This window comes from Paroedura picta, chromosome 13, assembly GCF_049243985.1.
Source record: "Paroedura picta isolate Pp20150507F chromosome 13, Ppicta_v3.0, whole genome shotgun sequence".
In the NCBI taxonomy this organism is placed as follows: domain Eukaryota; kingdom Metazoa; phylum Chordata; class Lepidosauria; order Squamata; family Gekkonidae; genus Paroedura; species Paroedura picta.
In genome coordinates this window covers 36,027,371-36,052,283 of record NC_135381.1, presented here as the reverse complement: position 1 = coordinate 36,052,283, position 24,913 = coordinate 36,027,371, and the positions used below count along the sequence as shown (strand labels likewise).

Below are 24,913 nucleotides of genomic sequence, written 5' to 3'. Positions count from 1 at the left end.
TGCAGGCATGCGGCAGTGTGGGTAGTCAGCTTGTTCTGGCCCTGATTACGGATGTCATGGGTTCAGATTTTGCTTGGTCTCCACCTGATTGTCTGCCTTCTGCGTATGAAGACCAGCTAGAATAAGAAGAGTTGGGTCTTATATCCCATTCTTCACAGCCCCAAAGAGTCTCTAAGTGGCTTACAATCGCCTTTGCTTCCTTTCCCCACAACAGACACCCTGTGAAGTAGGGGAGGCTGAGAGCTTCTGACAGGACTGCTTGGTCAGAACAGCACTATCAGGGCTGGGACAAGCCCAAGATCACCCAGCAGGCTGCATGGGGAGGAGCAGGGAATCAAACCCAGCTCACCAGATTAGAAGCTGCTGCTCCTAACCACTACACCACACTGGCCATATTATGTGGGGCAAGGAAGTAGTTACTTTCCCTGTTTACTGGTAACATTTCCTTCCTTAGTGTAGGTTTAGAGCTGACTGCATCGTGCATGTTAAATTGTTCGTCTGTCTGCTCTACTCCCACCACAATTATGAATTCACTGAAACCCCAGTTTTTAAGCAGCTTTCTGTACAATATATACACTCGTAGGGGATAAACAATACACCAGTGAGTCTAGAAGAAGCAAAGATTCTCAAAAATCCCAAATAATCAAAGATTGGGTTGCTTGGTATGGAAAACATAACCCTCTTAGGGGCTTACCAGTTGGGTGGAACCCAGGAGGGGCAAGCAGATGAGATAAATTGTCAGGAATTGAGAGAGGTTGTCCATGTTAAAATTGGAACCATTGTTTCTTTAACTGTGTGATCTCCAAGCTGGTGTTTTCTCTTTGGGAAAGAAGCTTCGCCCAAATGGGATTGGTGGCGCAAATGAGGACAGCAGGAACTGGCTGGTTGCAGCTAATTTTAGTTTTGTTTTAATACTTTGTTGGTATTTCTTTCTCAAGGAGATTTGAGGCTTGCAGACAAGATGGCAGAGGGTAGAGCTTTCCTTAACAACTGGGTCCACTAAGCTTAAAGGAGGCCAGTTCACTTATGGTTTTTCAGCACACATTGGATGAGGGAGGTAAAGGTATCCCCTGTGCAAGCACCGAGTCATATCTGACCCTTGGGGTGATGTCTACTAGCATTTTCATGGCAGACTCAATACGGGGTGGTTTGCCAGTGCCTTCCCCAGTCATTACCGTTTACCCCCCAGCAAGCAAGCTGGGTGCTCATTTTACCGACCTTGGAAGGATGGAAGGCTGAGTCTACCTTGAGCCGGCTGCTGGGATTGAACTCCCAGCCTCAGGGGCAGATCTTTCAGACTGCATGTCTGCTGCCTTACCACTCTGCGCCTCAAGAGGCTCTTGGATGGGGGAGGTAGGGATCATAAAAATAACTGCATCACCGCACCGCCTGCTTGTTGGCCTAGGCCAGATGGTCTCATTTGGAACATGTGGCACATGCAAAATGAACTTCTGGTTTGGCAGGAATGAGGAATGTTCCCTGCACACCTGAGCTGTATAAGGAAGCGGCCTGGACCACGAGCCAATTTGGTGCCTAAGGCAAAGAAAATCCAGGCACTGCCCCTTCCCGAGACAGCCATTCCAAAGGGCCTGAGCTATCATCTGTGCTGATGTGCCACCTTATTCAACATGGCATCATGGTTATAAATGCTGGGCTCAAAAACTCACTTGGTATACTGGAGCCAGTTACAGACTTTCAGTCTAACCAACCTCACAAGGTGGCTGTGGAAGTAAGCAGGAGAGGGGAGAAGGGAACCAGATCTACTACCCAAATCTCCTTGGAGAAATGATCACATTTTTGAAGACCTAATACAAATATCAGGGAGGATTGCATATGACAACTGTGTGGATTATGCCCAAGATTTATCATATCTGTCTCTTCCGCTATCACCCTTAATGGCGCCCAGACTTTGCCACTTGGGGTGCCCATCTTCATGGCTCAGTGGTCAAGGATCTGCATGGCACGTAGAGGGTCCCGGGTTCAGTCCCCAGCATCTCCAGTTAAAAAGACTGGTGAAGTGAAAGACTTCCGCCTGAGACCTCTATGTCCAGGGAATCAGACCATCCAAACCTTGGTGGACCAATGGGCTGACTTCATACACAGCATCTTGGAAGGGAGACCTCAAAGGAAGACTCTGCAGAGGAAGGTCATGGCCAATCGCCACTGCTTAATCATTTGCTCTGAAACCCCCTTGCTGGGGATCACTCTAAGTCAGTTTTGATTTGACAGCACTTTACATGGACAGAATCCCCAAATGGATGTCTCCCTAAGGGGAAAGATTAGGACAATAGACAGAAATCATGAACTTCCCAAAAGCAGAGATTCAGTGCAACTGAAGTGCTGATGCATCTTCTGCTGACTCCCAAGGCTACAGGAGCCAGACAGCAGAATTGGGAAAGCAGCTTTAAAAAATATTTAGTTTGGGGAGAAAAAAACAGAATGTAGGGGTGGACCCACAAATCATATCTATGGATGGAAGGATTTCTGGCTGCAGAATACTTCTTTTTGTTTGTTTGTTTCTACCTATCTGCTGCAGTTCAAAACAACCCCCCCCCAAATGGGGCAGAATAGGTGGGTTGAGCTCCATAGGTGGACATTCTACCCTCTGCAGAAATGCTTTGTGGGATCCATCCCATTCCATTGCCTGCAAAACGACTGTGAAATTTGGGACCCGTTACTCTGTAATTCAAACATTAATGAATGTAAACATGGAAGAGGTTGGGGTGCAGATCAGACCTCTCCACAAAGAAGCAACAAACATAATGCCCTCTGAGCATGGAAAGCAGAGAGATGCGCTGGCTCAGGATGTGTCCTCTTTATCCTGCCATACCTTTGTTACCACACAATCCAGAGCCAGTGGCTGCCTCCATCAGCCCTCTGATAACAACTTGCCCTGGGTTTCTTCCCCGCACCACCTAAACCCACCTCAGACATTGTATAGAAATACCCTGCATGACTATCTGGCTTCCCAGTTCCCCAAGGACTTTCCTGGAATTTTGTCTCCCCCATCTCCTCTCTCAATGGCCTGGCAGTGATTAGATCAATGTTTCTCCACCTTCCTAATACTGCGACCCATTAGTACAGTCCCTCATGTTGTGGTGACCCCCAACCGTAAAATGATGCAAGGATTCTTTCACAGAAATTAAACCGAAACTGACCAATGGTGTGAAGATCCATTGTTCAGGATTGTATTTAAATTGGTTATCAATTGTATATAAATTGGTGGGCGCCTTCAGGAGGAGGGGCAACAGTGGCAGCCTCCCCCCATGGCCAAGCTGCTTTCCCTGCTGCGACCCCTGTGAAAGGGTCATTTGACCCCCAAAGGGGTCCCGACCCCCAGGTTGAGAACCACTGGATTACAGTGTCAAGACTAGATTGCAGAGACTCAAGTTCAGATCCCCATGTCCCATGAAGCTTGGTGGATGACCATAGGTCCGTCACCTTCTCTCTTAATAGGAAAACACAGCAGTGAAGAAGGGCACCTAGTTCACCACTCTGAGCTCCTTGGAGGGAAGGGGATAATGGATAATGCTTGCAGTCTCAGGCTTATGTTCACACTGGAACTCTCTGCTACTACTCAGGAAACGAGGAGAGAATTGTTTGCATTGGATGTATCCTTTCCTTTCTATCCCACTCAAGCCAGCCTGTTGCTTCAGGTTTCATGTACCCCCATTCATGGAAGGGAGAAGATTTTGGATGATATTCAGGAAAGGAAGGCAGGCAATATGGTATAGCCTGATCTGATCAGATCTTGGAAGCTCAGCAGGGTCGCTACTTGACCAAGGAAGACTCTGCAGGGGAAGGCAAAGGTAAATCACCTCACTTGCCTTGAAATCCCCTTGCTGGAGTTACCATAAGTTGCCTGTGGCAAGGCAGACCTTTACGCACATACATCCTGGAGCCAAAGGTAGCACCTTGGATGGCTCTTTCGTTCTCTTCCTTCCAAGCAATTATTCTGATATTTCGGTGGGGAGGGGGGAACTCCAGGAGAATAAGAGGCGATCAAGGCCTCTTCCAGAATGGTTTCCTTTGGAACTGGCTATTATCTTGGTTTCTATGGGAGGAAGGTGGGGGGAAAAGCAGAGGAATTCAAGAGGAACACCAGAAAACGAGGGTCTGGCCAGGACAGTCAGTTCCATCATCCTGATGGACCACCTGCCGTTCGTTCTTTCACCTGCCTAAGACGAGCTGTACTTGTGACTCAAGTGGGAGCTGCTCCGGTCGAGGCCCAGTTCTTGCCCATTGGCCTTCCACTTCCCAACAGAGCCTTTGTCATCCGTCGGCACGATGCCAAGGGTCGGTGTCTGGCACCAGCAGCACAAACATGACTGGGAGACACAAAACAGAGAGAGTTCAGAACAATGCTTGCAGTGGCTCAGGACCTACTTGTGCCTCTGTGGCATGCCGCTTGCGGCTCTTCTGAACGCTGTTCCCCAAGGCGGCCCCCACCCCATGCTCCAGGAAAGTGAGCCAGGCCCTCGTCCAGTGTGGCTTGTGGTTGGAAGACAGCTCCCTCCTTGAAACAGCCACTGTTAGAGGAATGGGGAAGCTGTGAGCCTCCCTGGGGTTGAGGCCCCCTGCCAAGTAAATGTGAATCTTTGGGGGACTTAAAGGTAAAGGTAAAGGTATCCCCTGTGCAAGCACCGAGTCATGTCTGACCCTTGGGGTGACGCCCTCCAGCGTTTTCATGGCAGACTCAATACAGGGTGGTTTGCCAGTGCCTTCCCCAGTCATTACCATTTACCCCCCCTGCAAGCTGGGGACTCATTTTACCAACCTCGGAAGGATGGAAGGCTGAGTCAACCTTGAGCCGGCTGCTGGGATCGAACTCCCAGCCTCATGGGCAAAGCTTTCAGACGGCTGCCTTACCACTCTGCGCCACAAGAGGCTTTGGGGGATTAGAGGCTTTAAAAAAAGAAAGCTGAAGAAGCTAACAGGAAGATTGCTCTGACCTGGGTGGCTCAGGTTGGCCTGATTTCAGGAGATCTCAGAAGTTAGGCAGGGTAGCCCATGGCTGTATTCGGACAGGAGACCACCAAGGAAGTAGAGATTGTAAACACAAATAACGCTGCCAATTGCTGATTCTTTTTTAAAGACTCTTCTGTGTTTAGGAGAAATGGCCACTAAGGGAACTGGGTACGAAAGAGGGCTGGCTGAATGGAATCATCCAAACTAGAAGAATTCAACCAATTGGCTGGTACAAAAATGTAATCTTTTTGGTTAAAGTTGTTCCAATTTATTTTGCAGATATTGCCTTCAAAACGGGGTCCGGATAAACATAGAGCAGTAAAGAAACCTCCATGAAAAATTGAGCCTGAGGGACTATTTATATGATAAAAACCATTGAGGAAGAAAACAACTTTGAAAACGGGCTATTGAGGAAGGAAACAAAATTGTGTTTATCCGGAACCCGTTTTGGTTTATGTTTGTACATCATAGATATGAAGGCAATATCTACAAAATAAATTGGAATAATTATAACCAAAAAGATTACATTTTTGTACCGGCCAACTGGTTTAATTTTTCTCGTTTGGACTAAGGGAACTGGGGCAGGAAAGATGGCCCCGATTTGAGCCAATGAGAAAATCTGGGTGCTACTAAGCACTGCAACCATTTCCCCCCAAATAAGACCACAAAGTACGTTTCAGAGAGATTGAAGGATAGGCAGGCAAAACCTGGGAAGGCAAATTGCTGCGAGAAAGTGAGAAAAACACCCACTTCCCAAGCTGGAACACACAACGCGTCTGTAAGCGATGGAGGTGTAATTCAGGAGCTAAGTGACTGAGTGACATGTCAGGATACCTCCTAAATCTCACTTCTGAGCTCACTAAAACTTGAATCGTAATCAGTTTGACACCCATTCCACACACATAGGATAATGCACTTTCAATGTGCTTTGGCAGCTGGATTTTCCTGTGCAGAACAGGATAATCTACTTCTAAAGTGCATTGAAAGGGCACTATCTATTGTGTGTGGAACAAGCTAGAAGGGCATAGCTCTGCCCAGGATTGTACTGTAAGTGGTGTTAGGCAAGCAAGTATTAGCATCCCTGCACACTTACAAAATGGAGATCATACTTTCCTACCTTACAAGGTTGTTGTCAGGATTACAAGATGCTTTTCTGGCAGCTTTATGATCTTTGGTTTTATTCTATATTTTAATTTTGATTTTTGAGCCTTTTGGGAAGCCCATTTGGGCTAAAAAGTTGCATGTATAAAGGTAAAGGTAAAGGTATCCCCTGTGCAAGCACCGAGTCATGTCTGACCCTTGGGGTGACGCCCTCCAGCGTTTCCATGGCAGACTCAATACGGGGTGGTTTGCCAGTGCCTTCCCCAGTCATTACTGTTTACCCCCCAGCAAGCTGGGTACTCATTTTACCGACCTCGGAAGGATGGAAGGCTGAGTCAACCTTGAGCCGGCTGCTGGGATCGAACTCCCAGCCTCATGGGCAAAGCTTTCAGACAGCTGCCTTACCACTCTGCGCCACAAGAGGCTCTGCATGTATAAGCCCTCTAAATAAATAAATATGTGGGGGGAAAACCCTTTGACCACCTAACACTGTTCAAGAAATACTAAGTGCCATGATACAAAGGAACCCATTTTGATGTTTCACTGGGAAAGTTTGATTCCCAAAGTGCTCTTTCTGAGTAGGAAGCTTTGCACATGTGCAGAGGTCACAAAAAAGGAAGGGATGGGGACAAGGAGGGGCCATCTCAAGAAAGAACATTCTCCAGTGAAAACATGGCTGGGGTTCACATGCTCCCAAACTCCATAGGCCACCTCCTCCCCCAGTCCTTGATAAGAGCAGATTCTCTCCTACCTGAAAACAGTTCTTAAATTTCCGGCTGACAAAGTAGAGAGCCACAGGGTTGATGCAGGAATTGAGCGAGGCCATGTTGATGCCAAAGTAATCCATGACCAGGAGGAAGCTAAATGGGGAAGACAAAAGGAAGCTGAAGATGCTGGAGGAGGAGGCTGGACCAAGAGCCAGCTGCTAGAGAATATGGTCCAAGAGGTAAGAGTGCTCATTTTTGGAGGGGAAGGTCAGACTGGAAACTGGGTAGATGGACTTCTTACTTAGATCTGGCTGGGATATTTTTACCTTAATAGGGCTGCTACCAGGACGTGGGGGTGGGGGTGGGGAATCCATTCTCCATAACAGAAATTTAATGACTGGAGAATGGCCTCCAAGGCATTTTATGACCTGAAGTTAACATCACGTGATAACTGCTTTCAGATTGACCAATATTAAACAGAACAGCTGAAAGATGAGGAATGCTATCTCTTCACAGCTTGGCATATGCTGGCTTTCAGTGGTGATTTTTAGGAATGCATCTAAGGGAAGCACTGATGATTTTTAGGAAGGCAGATAATGCTTAGCAACACGGCCACCTGAGTAGCCTAGTTTAGTCCGACCTTTGTAGAAGCTAAGCAGGAAGCCCAGGGTCACTATGCAGTGTCAAAGGTCAACCACCTCTGGACATGGCCTGCTTTGAAAAACCCCTAAGTCCATTACGACTTCCTGGCAATGCTTGATCTTCGGTAATACATATAACTAATAATAATAAAATCTTGTTTGTTGATGATGATTTTATGGACTGGACAGATAACAAGGCTGGCTAATATAGTACACCCCCTCCCCAACTGGCCTGTAACTTCCCTCTTTCTTGCTTTAGTTTAATAAGAGGCAAATTTCAAATGTCAGACAGCGGCTGCTTAAAGAAGTCATAGTTCAACCTTATTCTTCAGTTTCATTTATTTTGGAGGCCTCTGCTAGCCTAAGGACAAACCCCCAGGTGCCGAATGGCCTTCCTACCTAAGAAGCTCGCATCTGTCCACGTCTTGAGGGTTGTAGATGGTCTTCTTCAGGATCCTGCTCAGGTGAAGAGGCAGCCAGCAGAGGGCAAAGATCACCACCAGGCAGAACACCGTCTTGGCCACTTCCCTGCGCTGGAAGGCACAAGCACAAGCGTGGCATTTGATGGAAGAAGCATAAATAAATGCAACACAACAACTGGATTGTGTGTTGCGGGGGAGAGACTTTTAAACCCCTATTCTTTGCAGCAAATTTCCCAAGCCTCAGACTATTCCCTTTTAGAGAGGAGGTGTTGCTGAGTGGAAGAGCACCTGATTTACATGCAGGAGGTCCCAGGTTCAATCCCCGGCATCTCCAGAAATGGCTTTGGCTGGTGCTGTGAAAGATCTCTATGGGAGACTCTTGTGAGCTGCTGACAATCAGAAGGGACAATACTGACCACCATAGAATAATGGCCTGATGCAGCAGGAGGCAGATTCATGTTTCCATTTCTTAGCACTTCTAGCTCATTCATTATGCACTGGACACATGTAACGAATCATCTAGAACAGTGGTCCCCAACCTTTTTATCACCAGGGACCACTCAACGCTTGACAATTTTACTGAGGCCCAGTGGGTGGGGGTTAGTTTACTCCTCTACTCTCAACCACTGCCCTAGCGCTCCCTGATCGCTATGGTAATGTTTAAACATCCCTTCAACATAAGATACAGACATGCCACAACAATGAACATAAGGAACATTTTATTTTCATGGAAATTTTAACTCATGACAATGACAAATCAATGGGAACCCTGAGCTTGTTTCTCTGCAACGAGATAGTCTCATCTGGGAGTGATGGGAGACAATGACACCCGAAGTGTGTTGTAAAGAGCCGGGGGGATGAAGTAAAGGGGGGGAGAAGGCGTCCTTCGGGGCCCACCTCCAATTAGTCGAAGGACCACATGTGGTCCGCAGCCCACAGGTTGGGGATCGCTAATCTAGAACACAGTGTCTGGGAATTGGGGCACTAGATGTTAACAAAAGCATCAGTTATGTGGGTCAGAAGACTGACAGGTTAGGACTTGGATTCCCAACCAGGGGTCTGTTGACCCCTGGGGGGGGGGGTCCCTGGGAGTCTGGAAGGGGTCCATGGCCTTCCCCATCCAACTTTAATGGACTTAGCCACAAGCTACGGAACTGGCTGCCCCTGCCCAGGGGGCCCAGTGGGTAGGCTGTGGGTGTAAAAATCGAAGGGGAGAGTTGGTTGCGTTGTGGTATGCAAGGGTGGGGGAGTCTGGGGTGTCTTCTGTGCTGCTGCCATTCTTTGTAGCCAACATGAGGTGGAGCCACTGTAGTAGTGGTGGTAGTAGTAGTAGTCAGAGGAGAGAGGAAAAAATCCTTTCTTTTCTTAAGGGGGGGGGGAGGAGGATCGAAGAAGGCAGAAAAAAAAATCCAAGACCTAAATAAGTTGAGAGAAATTAGGGGCTTCTCCTTTAAGGCAGGTTTGTCACATGACCACCTATGGCCAATCACGGGTCCTCTACTACAGAGGAGAGCGCAGATTCAAAACAGCCTTTAAATATTGAGCGTTAAAAGCACTCTAAGATATCGCACAATAAAGGTAGGGTCACTCCGGATCAATCCTTCTTGCTGCAGAAGGAAAATTTAAATCGCCCAAATCCAAATGGAAATCGCATTCTGCATAGAGGGCAGGGACTGAATCGACCTGGGGTTGGAATAAAAGCTCCGTGCAGTTTACACGCAGGGGAGCTGCTGCCGTTCGGAATAGACAAGATTGACCTAAGGGCAGCTTAGCAGGTCCTGTTCTTCCTGACCAAAGAAGAGGGCCTGCTCCTCAGACCCTAGCTGGGGCTCCTCACCCGTTTCATGTGGTCGTTGAGCGCAATCCTCATGCCGTTCCTTTGGCTCAGCATCTCACACGACATGAGAGTATAGAAGACACCGGTGCAGGCCAGAGGCAGGCAGAAATAGAAGCCAAAAAGCCACCAGTCTTTCACGTTCTTGTAGAACTGCGGAGAAAGGAGGGAGTGAAAAGCGCCATCTGACCTCTCAGGGGGAGACTAACAGAGCTCAGTATCACCGGGGCAGGCAGGTGTCTGTGGATCCCCTTGAATGTCTCTGTCTCTCCAATGAAAGGCACCGAGCTTGCCTTGGGTCTGCAGGGTGCAGCAGGGTGGCTCCCGTCTAACCTAGAGGATGAGGACTGATGTGTCTCAATGTTAAAGTGTTTGGGTTGGTGGGGCAGACTCAGTGGAGCGACCTTCTTGTTTCCTATGGTGACAGTCGTGGTGGGGGTCTGCTCTACAGGGGGGAAGTGAGTGTTGGCGTTGCTGTGAAGCGGAAACCGTTGTAGTGGTGTGTCACTTCGATGTGACAGATGAACACAAGCAACACAGGTTTGTAGGTTTCTTAACCTTTTTATGTACAGAATATTTACATGTTATCCAGCAGAGTGCTGCGCGCACAATGGCATTTCAGAGAGACAGAGACAGCTTCCCCATCACTCCTTATATACACAACCTATGTACATGCAACCTTCTCTAGTATTGCATCAGCTTTCTATCCAGCCAATAGAAGCATTTGTGCTGTGTCATTCCTGTGCACCTGACACTTCTCACATGATCAGCACCTGTCAGTTAGATCAGTTTGATCAACTTCACGCTGTTAGCTGTCACTTGGTACATTATACCAACTGTCAACCTTTGCTGTCCAAAGGTGTTGAGCTTACGTGACCTTCTGCCCACTCAACCGCACCCTGGAATAAAAGGAGTACTTGATAATTTGGGGGAAGGAATGGTTGTGTCCAGCCTGGCGGAAATCAGCCCAGCCCAGCAATCTCAGAAGTGAGTCCGCGCACAAGAGGCATTGTGGGAGAGGGTTGGAATACTGTCTCTAGGTCTCGGAGATCCAGATATGGGTCCTCACTCAGCCACAGGAGGCTTCCTGGGTGATCTTGGATCAGCCCCTCTCTCTTAGCCTCACCTATCTCACAAGAAAACAAAATCAGAGTCCAATGGCACCTTTAAGACCAACAAAGATTTATTCAAGGCATGAGCCTCACAGTCCATTGGGGATCTGTGGTGAGATTCCCAGTCTGCTATTGGCCCCTCAGGCCGTGTCCTCAGTTGAAACAACCACCATCTTCAGCTTTTGTTAGCAAGGGTAGAGAAAAAATGCAGGTACATTCTGTTCGTTTATCAGGGGAGCAGTTTTGATTGGGAAATGGCTATTTTTTATGGTGAAAGTACACTGGGGCGAGTCTGTATAGTGCGTGCTTTGGCCCTAAGGGAGAGGATGAGCTGTGGAGACAATCTCCCACACTAAGCCAGCTTGGCATAGAGGTTAAGAGCAGTGGCCTCTAATCTGGAGAATGTGGTTTGATTCCCCGATGCTCCTCCACATCTGTTGTGAGGAGAGGAAGGGAAGGTGACTGCAAGCCACTTTGAGACTCCTTAAAGTAGAGACAAGTCAAGTGGGGTATAAAAACCAATGCTGCTACTTCTTCTTTTAAAGCCAGGATCACCCAATGAAACTGACAGTTTGAAGGCCAGGACAGACAAAGTAAAGGCCTTTTCCCACTCAGTAATTCATTGGCACTGCATACCAATTATGTGGCTTTAAAAGAGCATTCAGCCAATTTGTGGCCATGATACCCACTGAACTTCAGTTGCTGACTGACCATCATGGACAGCACAATGCTGGACTACATGGACCTTTGGCATGTTCTAGCAGGACTTGGTTTTGATTGGATTCAAAGGTAGGTGCCATCCTACCCCCTGGCACTGATTTCTGCATTCCAGACCCATCTAACTCTTGAGCTTTGCAAGGGGAGTTCAGTTCCACACTGAGATCAGCACTTTATTCATTCATTCATTCATTCATTCATTCAGTTTTATTTATTTATTTATTTATTTATTTATTTATTTATTTATTTATTTATTTATTTATTTATTTATTTATTTATTTATTTATTTATTTATTTATTTATAATTGGATTTGTATGACTGCCAACTTTCTGACCCATATGCCATGCTCCAGTGGCTGAGATGTAAAAGGATAAGCCAAGATCATTGACCCTTCAGGTTCGAGAATGAGGACTCACCGTCATGAAGCTGGTTGCCTGGTGGGGGGACAGCAGGCAGACCCAGTGGATCTCTTCACGGTACGCCAGTTTCACCAGGTCAAAGGCAATGGCTTCTGGGACAGCTAGGATGATGGCCAATGCCCAGATGAGAGTCACCTCGACTGCCTTCCACATGGGGATGCCAATCCCTTGGATCCGGCTCCAGGAGGCCACAGCTCTGTACCTGCCACCCCGCCAGGACAAGCACAAGAAAGGGAGTTATGCCCATCAGCAATGTGACACCTGGTAGAGGTTGCACAATTGGCTGGCGGGAGATTTTACACAAGCAACCAGATACAGCCTTCCTTGGGCAGGTGGATGAATAGGCAAGTTTGGGAAACTAGTTCTCAGGCCTGCTTTCACCCCCACATCCGTGCATCCCACTAGCCCTGCCTTCATCTATGTGTCATCAGCTCCACACTGACACAAACAATGCATCTTGGCTCCATCCAGGCAACTGGAAGTGCTGGCTTCTGGCCACAAGGTCCATACCTCTGCACATACGATTTGCAGGATCTATACTGATACCGCTCTGAATGCATGTGGCAGGAGCGTAGAGGCTGCTGCATTATCCCCCACTGAATCCCTCCCCTCTTCAAACCCCTCCCTCCTCAGACTCCAGCCCTGAAATCTCCAGGTATTTCCCAACCCAGTGTTGGCAACCCTAACCTGCCGAAGCAGGCACTCCCCCAGCTTGAGAGATTATGGGGGGTTCATTACCTGTCTATGCTGAGAGCACAAAGGCTGAGGACGGTGATGCCAACAGAGGCTTTCTGGATGAATGGGACTAACTTGCAGACTTGGACTCCAAAGGGCCAGGCTTCCGCGAGCAGCTGCAGGAGAGAAAGTGGGCTGTTAGCAGGCATCTTTGCCGAGAAACAGGTTTTGACGTGAAGACACTGATTTTGGCAACTGGGATGCCTCCGTTACGTGACAAAACCTGTGGTTTGGTTGGTACTAAGAAGCATAGTATAACATACAGAGGTAGTCAACCTGTGGTCCTCCAGATGTTCATGGACTACAATTCCCATGAGCCCCTGCCAGCATATGCTGGCAGGGGCTCATGGGAATTGTAGTCCATGGACATCTGGAGGACCACAGGTTGACTACCCCTGCTGTAGATGATAGATTTATTGGAAACTAGAGGCAAAGCCCATTGTATGTGGGAATACAATGGGCGCTAGCCTTTTCCTGGAGGGGAATGCTTTACTAAGAGAATTGCTTACCCTGGGATGCTTGAGTAAGCGAATTGATCGGCTAGGCAGACGAAACCTCCAGCGACTCATCAGCTAAGGCAGTGGTCCCCAACCTTTATTAGGCTGGGGACCGGCAGGGCAACGGGCCACGGCCACGCTTCTGGCTGCGCTTGCGGGCCGCGCCCGAAAGCCGCGCCCGCGGATCGGGCCGCGCCCGAAAGCCGCGCCCGCGGATCGGGCCGCGCCCGGAAGCCACGCCCGCGGGTCAGGCCGCGCCCGGAAGCCACGCCCGCGGGTTGGGCCGCGCCCGGAAGCCACGCCCGCGGGTCGGGCCGCGCCCGGAAGCCACGCCCGCGGGTCGGGCCGCAGCCGGAAGTCACCCCCACGGATCGGGCCGCGCGGACGCGGCGAGAGGCGCTTCGCGGCGTCAGGCTGCCGGACAGGGAGCCCCCGGCAGCCACGCTCCGCGCGACTGCCAGGGGCTCCCTCAGGCGGTGGCCTGACACGGCGAGAGGCGCTTTGCGCCTCTCGCAGCGTCAGGCTGGGAGCAACTGCGAGCCGCGCTGCGCGCGGCTCGCAGTTCCTGGGGCTTGGAATCGGAGGGACCAATTGGCAGGCGCTTTGCGCCTGCCAATTAGTCCCTCCGATTGTCTGTCATGAGGAAGGGTCCAATCTGGACCCTTCCTCATCCCGGACTCATCCCGCCCCAGGACCCCTTACTGTTTTATTTAGTCCGTGGCGCCCGCGGCGCCACGGGCGGTTTACAGATAAGAAGAGAGCTACTAAGAAAATTAGACGAAACTTGTAAATCCAGACCCTGTCCTAGCTCTTTGGCTCTTGAAACTTAACAATAAAGAAGAATTTTGTTATATTTACTTGTTCACATCAGCTTTTCTTTTGGTTTGGTCGCTTTCATAGCTGACGGGTCTTCGTTGTTTGCCGAAGAAATGGGTTCTGGCAGAGAAACAGGAGAGTCCAAAGTACTTCTCATTGCAATATCTATGCAGATACTGAAATGTCACAATAATCTGTCTGGTTTCTGAAGTCTTAACAGATGCATTAAGAATTCCCGTTGTTCTCATGTCTGGGGTGCTGCCTTCTTAATTTTGCACAGAGCGCTCGGTGTGTGCCGTTTGCTGTGATTTTTAGTCCACTATATATGCCTTTCACTGTATATAACTTCCCATCTCACATATGCATTGATAAAACACAGGGGCGGGGTGCAATCTGGATGGGATATCAAGATTATTTTCATCTGGCACATTAGTTATATGCAGGATCTCAAGGGAGCATTAGGTAAACATCACACAGAAAGAATCTTGGCCCGCTCACATGTACAGCTGGGAGTCTTTTACCAGCACATATGAACAGCAACATGTAAGGGGGAAATCTTGTAACACTATGAAGTACCATCACTGATTATTTTGTTACAATGCAAACCTAAACACTTGTCAACCGAACATGTGCTCTTATGGTACCCTACTTTCAACTCTGCAAGAAATAAATTTATCCTCCCATTACTCAGGGATTTCTCCAAAAGCTCAGACAAAGGAAAAGTTAGGGCCTTTTCGCACAGGGATCTTTGTTGCAAATTGTTTGCGGAATGAAAAATCGCCATTTAAAATAGTGGAATTCGTCGTTATGCATACCTGCCTTTGTAGTGGAATCAGTTGCGTTTTTTAGCGTTTCCCACAGGCTTTCGGTCTCGGCAGAAATCGCTAGAAAGGAAGCGCTATGGCCAAGCTCGTCCCGCCCCTGGCCGTCAAGCAGCCAATGGGCAGCCGTTAGCATGCTCCCAAACAGCCCCTTTCCCTTTAAGAAAGGTTTTTTTTTTTTAAAAACGACCCATAGCAACGAATCTAGGTAGATTCGTTGCTACGGAGAGACCCATCCAGCTGCCTAATGTGAGCTGTCGTTTGATTGTATGATCGTTTGCACGCTGCCTCGAGTGATAAAAAAAAAATCCCCCCCCCTCTCACGGGCCCGATTTTCGGCTGAATTTATTTGTAAAAAATAAAGGGACTTTATTTCAGCAAACGGGCTTTTCAGTGGTTTGTGCTTAGTGACTAAAGGTGAAGGACTGAAGCCAGGGAAGCCTCTAAACAGAAAGAGGCTCGCCGGTGCGTTTATCCCCGCTCGCTCGGAGAAAAAAAAATGGCGATCGCTTCGCCGGAAGTTTGGAGGAGAGAGCCAGGGGGAGGGACTTTGAAGAACCAGCAACAATGGTAACGCACAGGTCTTTAGCGCTACTGTTGCAGATTGGTTGCAGGAGTGTATCGCTATCCGGAGGGTGAATCCACTTTTCTGGATTCCCCTGAAAGCGCCACAACGAAGCGCTTTTTGCTGATTGGTTTCAGGATTGTTGCAGATTGTCTACGACGTCGTGGGTTATGGCAAATTAGTAGCGTTTCCAAATAGCAACCATTCTGCTACTTTGAAGCCGTGCGAAATGGCCCTTAGATTTCTCTTGTGGAACAGTAAGGTCCATATTATTAAGCAGGTTGCTAAATATCGTGCTCACATGGATAAAACACGGGAAAGACAACTAAGGCTTAATTAAAGGTGTTTTAGAGGAATTTTACTATGCAATTTTTTTATAATGTACCTGTTAACCATGCAATTTTAAATATTTAAAATGTTTGTATCTGTTCCCAGATTATGTAATTTCTGCTGCATAGTGTCGTTTGCTACCTGTTTTATCTGACTGCAGTGCTGTATTAAATAAATTTGAATTAAATAAGTTTAAATTTGAACCTAAGCACTTTTCCCATGCAATTCAGTGAGAGCTCAATGTTGGGCTGCTGCAGTGGCCCCCAATACGAGGCCCAAGAGCCCGTCGATGTTTCCTCGTGCTGTTTGGTTTCATGAAACTTGCAGATCAACATTCAAAAACTCTTGAATGGAACAGAAAAGTTTTGGCAGCCATAGCTGTGCTGTCCCCAAAGGAATAACCGTACTACCTTTCAGAAACAATGTTCTGCCACCTGAGTAAACATTCCGGATATGTACATTTCCCTAATAAGAGATATGCAATTCACTTCCAAAGGTTAGACAGGATCTCAATGACAGAAGCCACAAAAACAAGCATTTCAAACTTTCAGCAACATTTGTGAAAGTGTGACCCCTCTGCTAGTTCACAGAGTTCTCCATTCCCCTCTGCTGGTAATCTAATTAGTATACTGGTTTACTTTGGATTAGACTCAGCTCATGCAGAAAAATTGATTCTATGCCTATGCATAGACATTTAGACAGGGAGAATGCATAACAGGACATATTATTAAAGAACTGGAACTCTCTGTCCTACTTTTTAATGTCTTGACCATCTTGTTCAAGGTTCATAGCAGTGATTTTGCATCAAAATGGAAACACCTGATTGCAAGACCTGGGCCTTTTTGTTTGTGTAGATGCAAGCTCCCAACATCCAGGTGGAGCCTGGAGTTCCCCTGGAACAACAAGCAATCTTCAGGACATTAGTGAAATGCTTACCTTACGTAGTCATTATATTCTGGCCCCTCCATATGATGTCGCCAACATCCAGCATCTGGGCAGTAACCAGCCAGCTACATCCTCCATTTTAAAGCACTAGTTGGGGAGTCGCATAAAGTGGATTCCCCAACCTATTTAGCGTGAACGAAGGGAGAGCAACCAGCAGGCAACCAGCAGAGGGAAGGTGTGGAGGCACAAATGCATTAGAGAGGGCCTGCCTTGTCCCGCCTTCGCACCCGCCTCATTCCTTGTTCCCGGAGATGAGAATTTTTTTTAAAAGGTCTAACATCCTGGAGCACCAAATAGGTGGACAAGTGTGCAGGCAAAGCACCTGCCGATTGGGCCCTCCGATTGTCAGTCCGGCGGCATCTGGGCTCGCAATTGGTCCCGTGCCGCCGGACTGACCAATCAGGAGGTGCTTCGCGCCTCCCGATCCGCCCCTCCCTCCGAGTTCGAACTCATGCGGCCGCCCCACGCCATTACCTGCTTCACCTTGGACAGGACAGGGCAGGTTGGCGGCAGCTGCGGCCACGGCCGCCGAGAAGACATCTCAACACCTCCCCGCACAGCCAGCAGTGGCCAGCGGCCCCAACTCCGGGAGGGGCGGCAGTGGCGGGGCTGCAGCATGCCGGCGCCAGAGGCAGTGGAGCCGGCTTCGGCACCGGCGGCGGCGGCGGAGCCGGAAGACCCAGCAGTGGCGCTCCGGCAGTGCCGAAGCCGGCAGAGCCGGTCAGACTCCGGCCATCCTCGCCTACATTTCCTACAGGTAGGCCGCGCCGCAGGAGGGGGGGGCGGACTAACCGCTAGCGCCCGCTGTACTTAGAGTACAGCGGGCTTATTTTCTAGTAAATATAATAAATATCATACAACAGACAGACAGACAGATAGACAGATAGATGAAGGATCTCTTTGTAGTGTCTGGAGTTTGCCCAGAATTGCAACTGATTTCCTGGCTATAATTTCCCCTGATGAAAACAAGCTGTTTTACAAAATGCACTCTTTGGCATCAGAGCTGAGAAGGGGCCAGAGGAGGGAACCTGCCGAGTCCCTTCCTCACCAGTCTTTTCTCCTAGCTCAGCATCACCTCCCCCAAGTGGCTTTCCCCTCAAGGTCTCTGTAGCTTCCTTGTCTCGTGGATGAAAAGATAGCTAGAAAAGGCAGTTCTGAGACAGAAAACTAACCAGAGAGGGACGTGTTTGGTCCCTTTATGCACCCACCCTTCCTCTCCCCAGATATAGTCTGTCCAGTCTGCGTTGGGGGGTTTAAAAATAATAAAAAGAGAGAAAAGGATCACAGAACTCTGCATCGTGCTCAGATCAAATTCCTGGTCTCTCTTGCTTCCCTATTTTGCGCTTCCTTTAAAATATAAATGGCTCTGCTGAACTTTAAGTCTCTCCTCCCTCCAGCAGAGCAAGATATGTGCAGAGATGTCATGGCTCACGTGGGGTAGGGCAGAGTGAGCCTGCAGTGCTAAGATCCGTGCCACTGCTCCAGACATGCACACGGCTATTTGGGATCTTAGCCCAAATGCCTCCTGACTAGTTTTAATCAGGAGGCACCTCGGCTGGGGCCCAAAACTGAAACTCTGAACAGGGCTTCCTGAAACAGATGTGCCCCACAGAGATATTGTGCTGTAGGGCAGGGGTAGTCAACCTGTGGTCCTCCAGATGTCCATGGACTACAATTCCCATGAGCCCCTGCCAGCATTCGCTGGCAGGGGCTCATGGGAATTGTAGTCCATGGACATCTGGAGGACCACAGGTTGACTACCCCTGCTGTAGGGACCACCAAGTCAAGCATATGGCAAGACCTAGCCGGGCTGCCATTTTGCCATCTGACCAACCTCGCTGGCTCTTGGCCATCTAGCAGGGTTTCCTCTGTACTGCTCCTTTGTCTGGGAAATAGCAGCAAAGGGGTTCAAAGAGGAATTTCCCACTTGCAGAAACACCTGGAAATCTGAGTTGGAAAAATTCCTGGAAATTAGAGGGTGGGTAGGATTGTTATGTCCTCTCTGGTCACAGTTATGGGGGTGGGGAGCATAGGGTTGCCAGCTCCAGGTCGGGAAACCTCTGGAAATTTGAAGATGGAGCCTGGGGAAGACAGGGATCTCAGTGGGGTTCACCCTCCAAAGCAGGGGTAGTCAACCTGTGGTCCTCCAGATGTACGTGGACTACAATTCCCATGAGCCCCTGCCAGCAAATGCTGGCAGGGGCTCATGGGAATTGTAGTCCGTGGACATCTGGAGGACCACAGGTTGACTACCCCTGCTCCAAAGCATCCATTTCTCCCAAGGAAATTGAATCTGTACTCTGGAGATGAGCTGTAATTCCAGGGGATCCCCAGATCCCACCTGGAGGTTGGCATCCCTGGGGGTAGAGCCTGAAGAAAGTGGCATTTGGGGAGGAGAAGGGGAATCTCGTAGAGCGGGGGTGACTGAACTGTGGCTCTCCACATGCCTATGGACTACAATTCCCATGAGGTCCTGCCAGCATAAGTGCTCATGGGAATTCTAGTCCATGGACATCTGCAGAGCCACAGTTTGGCTCAGTATGCTAATTTATTCTCGTTATCTATATGTAACAATTAACAAAATTCTGTTTCACTATATCTGAAGAGTGAGCATACACACAAAACCTTATACCTAGGATAAGAAGAAGAAGAAGAAGAGTTGGTTCTTATATGCCGCTTTTCCCTACCCGAAGGTGGCTCAAAGCGGCTTACATTCGCCTTCCCATTCCTCTCCCTTTGCTGGTCTTAAAGTTGCCACTGGACTTAAATTTTGGACTTAAGCAGGACAAATCATTGCTCCGGATGAGGAGATACAACCACTGAACTCAGTGGGGTACGATCTAACACCCCCTAGCCCTGATTTCCAAAAGAGGGATCTATAGGAAAGATAAGATCCCCCACCCCCAAGATGGTTCCTTGTTTCCCTTTCTCCATCCTTGTCCAGGGTGCCTACCTTATAGGCATTGATGGGCAGGGCGATGAGGATGTAGAGGAGGTCCCCCAGAGCCAGGCTGGCAATGAGAACATTGGGCCCATTCCTCATGCATTTGTTCTTGTAGATGATCCTGAGCAGAGTGGAGTTGCCGATGATGCCCACGATGAAGATGGTGCAGGACACAAAGGTGTTGATGTACTTGAAGGCCTGCCTGATTTCCGTCCGCTTTGTACACATAACTGAGAGCTGTGGGGCCTGAGTGACGGCATCTCTCTGAAAGGTTCCCGATTGGTTGGAGGAGACTTGGGAGTCCAGGAAGACACCTGGTTGGATGAGGGCGCTGTACGCTTTATCTTGGCTGAGGACGTCAATAGAGAGGGCGCTGTCCTGTAAACTGTCTGTCTGGCTGGAGACGCTTAGGATGAGGCATGCCAAGCAAGAGGTGAACGCAAGAGGAGGTGGAAGAGGGCCCATTGGAAACCAAAGATGGAGGCTGAATCAGAGCTCTGGAGGGATGCAGTGCTAAAGACAGCTCCTGATCTCACCTGTAGAAGGAAGACATTCAATGAGGAATCTGTGTTTATAAGTGTTGGAATCTGCAACATTTGTTGTATGCGTGATTCAAGACTATAAGAAGCATATTCTACAGGCGGCGTTGCGATATATATGTAGTATATTCCGATATTCCGATTAGGAATGTCCTGGTATTTTCAAATAATCTCCTCCTGTTTTCTGGCTCTATGTCTATTATTATGTGGAATTATTTGCTTTGGAACACTAATTTGAGTTTTGGTGAAAATCCAGAAGGGATGTCATAAAACCCACAGCAACTACTGGAGAGCCATGACATCGCATCTAGGTTTCCCTGGAAGTGATACGCACCATCAGCCTGGCGGCCATTTATTACATTTTATTTCTGGATTCTGGAGATTTGGGCGGGCATGAAATTGGGGTCATTGTGTGTGGGCAGGTAGTTGTGAGTTCCTGCAATATGCAGGGGGTTGGACTCTGTGGCCTTGGAGGTCCCTTCCAACTCTATGATTCTATGATTAACGTCCAGTGCAAAACTGACCAATAAAGAGATTATTGTAATCTCAATGTGCAGCACGCAAAAAAAGGACATTTTGACACTGGAACACAATATTGGCCTTTTCTCATTGGTGTGCAGAATTTATACTCTGTGATTCCAAGGAAAAAAATCAGAGAAAAAGAAAGGCACAGCATTCAAAGTAAAGCCCTACCTACTAGATTTCAGTGAAACTTGGAAGTAAGCTGTGCATGCCTAAACCAAAAGAAAACTTAAGCAACACTAGAAAACAGAAACAGCAATACAATCATACAAATTAAAAAAAAAAAAAACACTGGCCACAGCAAGGAATAATAGATAATAAAAATAGCACAAAAATCAGACCAAAATCATTAAAAGCAGTAGAGAACAGAATGGGTTATGACTGGTGTTTACATGTTAAATAGGGTTGATGCTAGGCATATGCGCTCAGGGAGAGAGTGCTGAAGTTTCATTGCTACCACAGGGAAAAAAGCCTTCTCCTTGGTCACGACTTCATCTCCAAAAGGAGAGGAATGCAGAGAAGGGTAAACATTAGTTTAAACCAGGGGTAGTCAAACTGCGGCCCTCCAGATGTCCGTGGACTACAATTCCCAGGAGCCCCTGCCAGCATTTGCTGGCAGGGGCTTCTGGGAATTGTAGTCCACGGACATCTGGAGGGCCGCAGTTTGACTACCCCTGGTTTAAACGTAACATAACACAATAGTGATGGAGCAAGTAGCTCCTTAGCTACTAGACAGTTTAGAGCTTTAAACATTCACCTGGCAATTGTTTTAACTTAAAAGAAAAACATCACAATGTTAGAAAATTACACTTCAGTTTAAATTTAATTTAAAAAAAAAAAGCAAAGCATGCTCACAGACATAAAATAGACCATAGTAATGCCCCCATGTTGTTCCAGTGGGGACCATTGCACCAACCCAAGTGTTGCTTTTCACAGCCAAGAGCCAGTCTAGACTGTCCATCTCACTGGGGTAAGAGATGCTTCAGAAAAGGCATTTCTTTAGGATGCTTTCAGGAGGCATCACCTTTGTGTCTGCAAGGAGCACCATTTTGAACACAGCTGCCTCAGTCCTAGGATAGTGCTTGGTGGACGAACGTCCTCCAGTTTCATGGTTAGACCCAGCACAAACTCGTGGTGCCATTTACTAGCTTTCCCCAAAATTCCCAGCATCCACAGATTCAACAAAGTTGGAGATCCCTAGACTACTCTTGGAATGCAAGGCGAACAAACCGGTCAGTCCTAGAGGAGATCAGCCCTGACTGCTCCTTAGAAGGCCAGATCCTGAAGAGGAAACTCAAATACTTTGGCCACTTCATGAGAAGGAAGGACTCCCTGGAGAAGAGCCTGATGCTGGGAGCGATCGAGGGCAAAAGAAGAAGGGGACGACAGAGAATGAGGTGGCTGGACGGAGTCACTGAAGCAGGTGGTGTGAGCTTAAATGGACTTTGTGGAATGGTAGAGGATAGGAAGGCTTGGAGGTTCATTGTCGATGGAGTTGCGATGGGTCGGACACGACTTCGCAACTAACAACAACAACAACAACACTACATAGCTAGTAGACATTTCTAGTTTTTGTCTTGTGCTGGTTTGTACTAGTTTGGATTGTGGCAGATTGATAGTGGTGACCTCCTATAATCTATAGGGGTCAACCATCTTGTTGAATTAGAATAATTCTACCCTAGATAGTTGTTCCAGTTCACAATTTGACTACAGCATTTTTTTTTACCAGTTATGAACTCTAATCAGAGGCAGGCTCACATGTATGTGGCACCATAGTAAAATATCCTAGATATTATGAGAGCATGGATAACTGGTCGTCCGTCTCCCTGCTGGCATGCCAACGGAAGGTTATAGAAGACACAACAAACAATAAAGTTCACTTGTGCTGTCTTTCCACAGTGGTGAACTACAGGTGCGAATCTGGTCTTTCCGATGAATGGAGCCCTGTCCAGCACAGAGTGAACAACCAATTCCCATGTTTTGATAAAACCTTCACCCACAAGCTTGCTGTGGATATCCACAGCTACTGCCGAAGTAGATAAAAGGGTGCCATCTATCTGAAGGGTGTGCACCACTCCAATCAGATCTTTGGACAACCTCTTCTAGAAGTTTCATTTCAATGCTGAAAAGCATGGGGGATGAGCTGGGACTCCATGCCACCTTGTACTACGAATGCCATGCAGATGAAGCCCAATGGCATGCACCACCATTGAAAATCCACCTCCCAGACAGGAATGAGACCTCCAGCATGCAGTACCCAGCACACGCAATCCAAGAGGCGTTTATGGTCTATGGCAGGGGTAGTCAAACTGTGGCCCTCCAGATGTCCATGGACTACAATTCCCATGAGCCCCTGCCAGCGAACGCTGGCAGGGGCTCATGGGAATTGTAGCCCATAGACATCTGGAGGGCCGCAGTTTGACTACCCCTGGTCTATAGAATCAGAAGCTGCCGACTAGTCCAGGAAAATGAACTGGGATATACTCCTTCTGTCCACCTCTTCTGTTTACCTCTAACAGGACAGTTAAGTCATTCTGCTTTGCAAACTGGATTGGAAGCCAGATGGAAGGTTTGGTTTAATCTAGGACTAATTATGTAAAAAAAGAGGACTGATAAAACTTTCTTAATTATAATTATTTATTGTATTGGTCTGTAGGGTTTACTCCAAGGAAATCGAAAGCTTTTCTTTGTAGTTCCCAGGCAGACTTCTGGTGTAGCCACGGAGATTATGGGCTTGTCCCACTTAGCTTGAACTTTATTTTGTTTCTGGAGCTAATTCTCTGGGTAGAGCCACTGGATGTCTCGTTACCTCTGACACAGCAGTTTCAGGTCTCAGAGCGAGCATGGCAAAAAAATGGCTCATAGTATTCACTAGTCTCTAATCAGAGGTATTCAGCAATCAGTTGAGAATTGTCAAGTTGCAGCCAATCTCTGGTGACCCCAGCAAAAGGATTTTAAGGCAAGTAAGAAGCTGAGATAGTTTGGCACTGCCTTGCCCTGCAGTTACCCTGGAGGTCTCCCATCCAACTACTAAGCAGGGCTGATCCAACTTAGCTTCTGAGATATGAAAAGTTCAGCCTATACCACCCCACCTTCCCTCCATGGATGTATGGAAAGAACTACCCCTCCCCAATTTTAAAGCATGCTCACTGTCCTCTTTGCCCCCAGAAGCAGCCTTTATCCTCAAATAAAATGGCAGATATGAGCACGACTGATTTATCTTGGGCATGTGCTGTTTTGCCTGTGCACCAAATACAGACAACCTCTCTACATAACAATAGAAGAAGGAGAAGAAGGAGAAGAAGAGTTGGTTCTTAGATGCCACTTCTCTATCCGAAGGAGGCTCAAAGCAGCTTACAGTCACCTTCCCTTCTTCTCCCCACACCCAGTGAGGTGGGTGAGGATGAGAGAGCCCTGATATCACTGCTCAGTCAGAACAGCTTTATCAGTGCCGTGGCGAGCCCAAGGTCACCCAGCTGGCTGCATGTGGGGGAGTGCAGAATCGAACCCAGCATGCCAGATTAAAAGTCTGCACTCCTAACCACTACACCAAACTAGGTATCTGGAAAGGACAAAGATCTCAAATACATGAACAAATCCTCGGTGAGTGGTGGCCCTAAGATAAGTCCCTGCCGGTACCTTTCTAGTCCAGGTGGAGGCCAGGTTCATTCAGGCTCATTCACAAGAAGGATCCTGCTGCACTTGGGACAGTTCTGACGCACGGTGAGCCGGGCCAGCTCTGGAGGTCAGCCGATATGATCCAGTTCCCAGAGCGCCAGAGGAGAGACAGCCGTCATGCACGGCCTGGTGGCATTTGCAGGAGTGTTTCTGAACCCAGGAGGCCGTTGTTATAGGAGGCTCTATGGCCCTGCCCCTCCTCTGGACTCAGGCGCCGCAGCCAATGGGCACCAGAACACAAAGGCGGCCGAAGAGAAGGGCAGACATTGAAAAGATGTCATGAGGAAGCGGAAAATCATAAACAAGTTGTGTGCTTCGGGCAGAAAAGAGCAGGGAGGGAGGATGTAAAAGCAGACAGACCCCTGGGGAGAAAGGAAGGCCCTGACGGCAGGCAGACTCCACCACAAGGTTGATCTTGTGGCTGAGTGGGTCTCCCTAAACATGTTTTAACTAGTGCTGAACTGAAAATATGGGAGCGCTTTCCAAACTTTTGGGCCTGGATGGATTAAATGTTCATCCTGTTCCTCCTCTAAGGAGCTGGGGGTGGTGTGTGTGGGGAGTCCCACCTTCATTTTGTCCTCTCAACAACCCCGTGGAGC

General features: G+C 48.2%; 1 protein-coding gene across 2 annotated transcripts; it reads right to left on the bottom strand.

Annotated features, from left to right (window-relative positions):
- Nucleotides 1-1,040: 1,040 nt before the first annotated feature.
- Nucleotides 1,041-24,443, bottom strand: LOC143823159 (endothelin receptor type B-like). 2 transcript variants are annotated; one of them, XM_077309149.1, is made up of 8 exons: nucleotides 24,276-24,443; nucleotides 19,585-20,111; nucleotides 12,661-12,773; nucleotides 11,920-12,124; nucleotides 9,677-9,826; nucleotides 7,817-7,950; nucleotides 6,821-6,929; nucleotides 1,041-4,328 (listed from the first exon to the last, which is right to left on the bottom strand). In XM_077309149.1, the coding sequence occupies exons 2-8, from the start codon at nucleotides 20,038-20,040 to the stop codon at nucleotides 4,179-4,181; spliced, it is 1,317 nt and encodes a 438-aa protein (XP_077165264.1). In that variant the 5' UTR covers nucleotides 20,041-20,111; nucleotides 24,276-24,443; the 3' UTR covers nucleotides 1,041-4,178. The 2 variants fall into 2 exon arrangements, with proteins under 2 accessions (XP_077165264.1, XP_077165265.1); XM_077309150.1 differs by lacking the exon at nucleotides 9,677-9,826.
- Nucleotides 24,444-24,913: the final 470 nt, after the last annotated feature.